Source organism: Fundulus heteroclitus, chromosome 23 (assembly GCF_011125445.2).
Source record: "Fundulus heteroclitus isolate FHET01 chromosome 23, MU-UCD_Fhet_4.1, whole genome shotgun sequence".
Lineage (NCBI taxonomy): Eukaryota > Metazoa > Chordata > Actinopteri > Cyprinodontiformes > Fundulidae > Fundulus > Fundulus heteroclitus.
The window spans coordinates 1,948,915-1,954,914 of NC_046383.1; the positions used below are offsets into that span (position 1 = coordinate 1,948,915).

The 6,000-nt window shown below is 42.7% G+C and overlaps 1 protein-coding gene across 10 annotated transcripts in view; it reads left to right on the forward strand.

Moving 5' to 3' along the window:
• atp8a1 (ATPase phospholipid transporting 8A1) overlaps nt 1–4,595 on the forward strand; it is a 139,560-nt gene extending 134,965 nt beyond the window's left edge. For 9 of the 10 annotated variants that reach the window (XM_036127396.1, XM_012879903.3, XM_036127392.1 and 6 more), the window contains one exon: nt 2,111–4,595. In XM_036127396.1, the coding sequence (XP_035983289.1) occupies nt 2,111–2,205 (95 nt within the window). In that variant the 3' untranslated portion in view covers nt 2,206–4,595. Of the gene's footprint in view, nt 1–329; nt 392–2,110 lie in introns of all 10 variants that reach the window. The other variant, XM_036127397.1, reaches the window with a different exon arrangement.
• The last annotated feature ends 1,405 nt before the right edge of the window (nt 4,596–6,000 follow it).

Here is a 6,000-nt window from a genome sequence, read left to right on the forward strand (position 1 = left end):
TGTGTGTTTCTCTGTTCTTTAGTGAGTGTGTTTTTTTTTTTTTGGTCTGATCAGCTTGTTTTTGTTTCGTTTGTCCCATAGGTGGGGATGAAATCGTTGTTGTGTGATACCTTTTTGGTTCATTATTCACACCTCATCCCCCCCACCCCGTAGGCCTCAGCCCCTCCATAGCTGCTGGGTAGACACCACCTGTCTCTCCTCCTTGTAGCTCCTTGTAGCTCCTCCTTGCCGTGTGCCTCAGTGTGTCCTGAGCTGAGCTCAGTAGAGCCACGTAACCATGAAATGATGAAATGTTGCGCTGTTATTCCCTCACATTGCACTCGTCTCAGCGGGCTCCTTTGAACTGGCCCGCTGGCCGCCGGGCACTGAGCGAGTCATTTGACACCTGAAGGTGAGTCAGGGGTCAAAGGTCAGGTGAGACTCTGTAGGAGAGTGAAGGTGTAGATGATAGAGCAGCTTCGCAGTGCAGATAGGCCGTGTGTGTTTTTCACGGTATTTACTTTTAACCTAAATGTTTAATGTATAATTAATTATCTATTTAATTATAAAAGAAAAGCAGAACTCCTCCTGTCTAGCATTAGGGTTGTGCCTATAACAAAAAGCAATGTTGATTTTTGTTTTCCTCGGGAACGTTTTCCCATCTGTTCATTTACCAAAAGGAAAGATATATATTGTATATTTTTTCTATATTTATAATTTAAACCAATACGGCTACTAAAATACGAACGTTATAGCAAAAGTTAATTATAACACTGCCAGCATTTTTTTCTCCTTTGAGTGAAAAAGTTACGTAGGAATATTGTGTCTGTGCTTACCCTACCCTCTTTGTATTTTAATTTAAAAGTCTCCTTCTGTGATTAATGTAAGATCTAAGAACGGCTAAAACCGCTAGGCTGGATCTGCTCGACGGTAACGCCACATATTAACATCATTAAACTCAGAAACTGAAAACCTGCAGCTGCTCAGTAATCCAGAAAAATCATTAAAAAATGTTTTTTTTCAGGTATTTTAAATTTAAAACAAAAGGTTCCTTAGGACCTGTAGTTGTCTTAGACAAAAGAGCAATTTACTTGATTTGCATTTGTCACTTCAGTATCGATTTGTACAATAAGTCAATTCCAAAGGTCTGCTTGGACACAATCTTTGAAAGCTTATTAGATCTGAGGTTATATCAAAAGACTTGTAGCCTTTTTGTCTGACCAATGCGTTTTAAGCGTCTAAGAGAGTAACACAATATTTAGTTAATTGGAGGATCTGCTGTGAATGTATTTTAAGGCAACAGTTTTCCTTGAGTGCCATAATGGAGAAAATAATCAAAGATAAATAAGCCAAGATATCAGGAAGTAGAATGTGGATCTCTACTAACCTTGTGTGCAGTTTCCAGATGCCTGGAGGCATTTTGCTTTAAGAGGGACTGTTGCTTTTGAAAAAAAAAATGGATGGCGTCATGAGAAGAAAACATTATGTGGAAATAATAAAGCAAAGAAATAAAACAGAAATTTAAAACCTGAGCACAGATGGGACGTCTAAATGGACAAAGACCCCAAACACAGAGTTTAATTAGTTAGGACATCAACAAAGGACAGCAAAGTCCGCGTTGGAGTGGCCATCATAAAGCTCTGGTCTGACTCGGTTACACGTTCTGTCCGGAGGAACGGGCTGAGACGTCCAGCAGATTGTGGGACGGACCCCCAGAATATTTCACACAAGTCATTAAAACTTAAAGGCAGTTTTATCAAAAACTAAGGGAATGAATCTGAACCATGCTAAATGAACTAACTTTCAGCAAATAGAAATCATTTAGGTAATTCTGACTTAAAACAGGAACGTTTAATTCTGATTTCCTATTAAATAGTGAGGGGAAAAAAAAGGCTTAGGGTTTATAACATATGATTTAAACAGTAGTTATTAGTGACAAAGATGCTGAACCTCACAGAGAGCGGTGGGTACATCGCGCTCTGACTGAAAACAGAGTAGTGAGTTAAACAAAGCATTCAGCACTAATATTGAGCCAGCTCTAGTATTCCCCAGAGGTTTTATGTATTATTTTTTTGTATCTTCTTTAATCTTTTCTCTGCTGTTTGCTGTAATCGAGTCTCTTCGTTTGCAGACGGCTACGCCTTTTCTCAGGATGAGAACGGCGTGGTGTCTCAGTCTGAGGTCATCAGAGCGTACGACACCACCAAACAGAGGACCGAGTGGTGAGCCGCCCGCCGCCCCTCCCGCTCCCAGTCGGACCGTCTGGAGCCGGAGCTGCCGCCTCCGCCGGGGGGACGTTTAACGGACAGCGGCGCCGGTGGGAGGCTAAACTCCCAGCTCCGGAGGGAAGCTATGGACAAAAAGATTGACTGAGGGGAAAAATTGCGGAGAAAAAAAAAAAAAAAACGAAGAAGAAAAGAAAAAACTCACACACAGAGAAGGAAACAAACCGTGTTCACTATCAGCTTTGTTTGTGTGTCCGGCAGACTCGATGAGCACTGTGCATTTTTTTGGCATCCTGTGGTCTGAAGTTCCTCACTGTTCTCGCTCGGTTCTCGACGGAACCGCGAACCCCCTCCCTCCTGTTGAACGACGGCTTTTCAGCACCGAGCCTGAAGCACTCCTAAACACTGTTAGCAGGCAGGTAGAAAACAAACCAACAAGAGCGATCCCAACTGGTCAGAGATTGCCAAAGAGCAGTCGCGTATACAATCGTCCAAGTACTAGTGAATTCGGACAATTTTATACCAAATGCAGGATAAATGTTCTCCAGACCACTCCAGAGCAAATGTTTGTAACGTTTTAAGTTTCCTTTTTGCACTTAAGTGAGCATCTCGCGCGGCGCCTTACATCTGCTCATGCCTTTCGTCCCCTGCTCTCTTCTCTGTTTCGCTCCTTTTTGTTTTCGGCTTTTTAAACAATGTAGACGCAGCGCCCGGTTTTTTAACTCGCCTCGGCTTTTTAGTTTGTCTTTTGAGGCCGACAGTAGTCCTGTTTCCTCCTCTCTCTTTAACAGCCGGAGCTCTGCTCTCGACATAGAATCGCATTCCACACATCACTCCTGTCTCAACGATCACAGCGGTGCCTACCTGAAACTTTTCCCTCTTAGAAGAAAAAGATTGCCAAGAATAATTTAGTGCTACTTTGAAACTCTCTCTCTCTTTCTCTCTCGCTCGCTCTCTCTCGCTCACACACACACACCTAAAGACAAAACCACTGTCTGAACTCCACAGTATTGCACTCCTGCAGTGTTTAAAACTACGGATCTGCTCCTGCAGAGTTGACCTAAAGGCGAGCTCACAGTAGTGGTAGTGCCCCCCCTCCCCCCCACAAAAAAAAAAAAAATGGACATTTTATCCCTTCAAACATAAGTGCCATTAGCTTAAGGGAGAGAAATATTAGCCAGGAAAACTCCGCAACGGTATCAAAACTACTTTGTCTCTGTGGTTCTTTTGTGAATTTGTATTTTTATATTGGAGATCTATGACTTTTTGCATTGATTGGCTTTGTAACGAATCGTCTGTAACTTTTCATTTTTTCGGCGGGGTGGAATGGATCCGACGTGGAAAGTGAGCTTTTTAAACGTCTCGTTGTTATTAATATGAATATTATTGTTCCTGCTCGGTTTGATTTTATGTTTGACTGATCCGTGTCCGTGTGATTGCTTTCTTCTCCCTATGGGAGATCGGATTTCCGACTGTGCGTGTGTGTGTGCTTGTCACTTCATAGCCTGCTCGCGCATGTGCCGTACGCGTGGGTGCGTGGACTGCATGTGTTCGTCCTCCGTGAGACTGGGAGTCCCGGCGTGTTGCGTTTATGATCTGGATGAGTGTGTGTGTGTGTGTTGATGCTTGCTCCAGTTGTCCGTCTGCACGACTTCAGGTATAATTCTAATTTATATGTGTGTGCTGCTGCATGGCCCGTTTAGGGGAATGTCTGTGTGCAGGGTGACTGTGTGTGTCTGTGTGTGTGTGTGTGTGTGTGTGTGTGTGTGTGTGTGTTCAGCTCGCTTTTACACAAAGTGTTGCACAATGCACTCAATGTACCTTTCCAGTGGTTCATATCTGGTATGGTCTAGTTTCTGATTTCTGAAGACTGTATATGTTTGTAACTCGTTTTACTTCCTACGATGTACCTCTGCTCTACAGGAATGCTCTTTTGTGTTTTCGGATACTTTTCTTGTTTTCTGCTTGTTAATGGCGTAAAAAGTGAACTGGCTGTTGGACATTTCCAAAGCAGCCGAATGTGGATGATGCCACCGCCGCCGCGGTGGTGGTGGCGGTGGAAGGCTCGGACCGTCGCTTTTTCGTTTTCCGCAGAGAACTTAAAACGTCGTCGTCTGTGAAGGTCGTGGGCTGCATGACAGGATAACGCAAACTGTTCTCCGACGTGTTAACTGTGCTACTCAGAATCTCCCTCGAGTGTTGATCACTTTGCAAACGACGGAAAAAGAAAATGCACCTTTAACTTTTTTTTTTTTTTCTTTTTAACGTCCGATTCTGTTCATTTGTTCAATGATTGTTCTGCATGTTGGGACTGCAAACCTATTAAGTGTTGTCTTTTACTGCCATGAAGGACTACTGAAATAAACTTTACAATCATGGAGGAACAGTGCAGACACGGTGGCTCATTCTTGTACTTGTATTGATTTCTGGCTTTCTTTGAAGGTGGGACCTGCTGATTCCATTGTTTTTTTTTTCAGACACTATAGCTCATAAAACAGGAAATAAATTTGCCCCAGGTTTGTAGAAATGTCCCTGGCCTTAGTACAACCGTGCTGTTGTTTGATTTATAGACCAAAGGCAGAAGTTCTCAGTTTTGATGCCTTTAAAGAGTATAAAAACGACTAATTTTTCAGAATTTTACCAGCCAATCTACTCGGAGCTGATCCAGGGAGGATTAGCTGACTTTGGTGCATCTCTAAAAGCAACAGATACAGGGAAAAGGGAGAATAATCACAAGGAAATCCTAGATAATAAATCATTTCTGTGCTTCCTTAATTGCATTGTCCCACAATGACCGTATCAGACGAGCCTCCAGACTAATTACCCCGTTTCACACCAGAGGCCCCTCTGTTGGCCTCGGCTGTTGTTTGCTGTAAAAACACTACGGACGCCATCGTTTGAAGGGATCCAAGGATAGCACATTAACTGAAGAGGCCGCTGGGTAATGAACTAACTAAAATGGATGTAGCGTTCGATGCGTGACGCTTCTGTGCCAGCAAATGTTGAAATCTGTGGAAAAGGAAGAGTTTGGTATCGTTTTCTAAACCTGGACAAGTACGGGAAAAGATCAAATTGTGTATGGAAAGATTTTTGAGTAACCAGACGTTATTTTTATCCCACTGCATTTTTTTTTTATTAACTAGTTGATACTGTGGTATCATTTTTATTTTCTCTTTACTCGTTGATCGTTCTGGCTTTCTGACCCACTATTACAGGAAAGCCGTGGATTAATCCACACTAAACAACGGGCCATTTCGCTGCTCTTTGGGTCTCCAGGCCCATGGGTCCTCTGCTTCACAAACTGGGCCCTGCTTTATGTATTCATGGTGCTGGCCACATTTAGCGGCACCTCTGTTAAACATGTGTAAAAAGCCTTAAATGAATTTGAATTCCAACACCATGATTTCTGAAAATTTAAGGTTTATTCGGTGAGGTGTGGGGGAGGGGGGGAATCCATGTAATTATGTAAACCACTTTTTATTTTATAAACCTTTTTGCCAACAGGGCATCATTTAGTCCTCCTAAACAAAGTTTTATAAAATTTAAAAAAATATTTTTGCATTTAATTAGATCTGTAGATCTAATTAAATGCAAGAAGGTTGATTTACCCATATGTGCTGCACCATTGTCCCCCTGAGGAACCTTATTTTTGGGTTTTCTTTCCAGAGGCTACTAGATTTAAAAGCTTTAGCATTTCGAAGAGTCCACGACGCCATTCACCCCGACAAGATTCCCCAAGAAAGACCGCCCCATAGCATCACACATCCTCCTCTCTGCTGCACTTTGCCGGACCAAA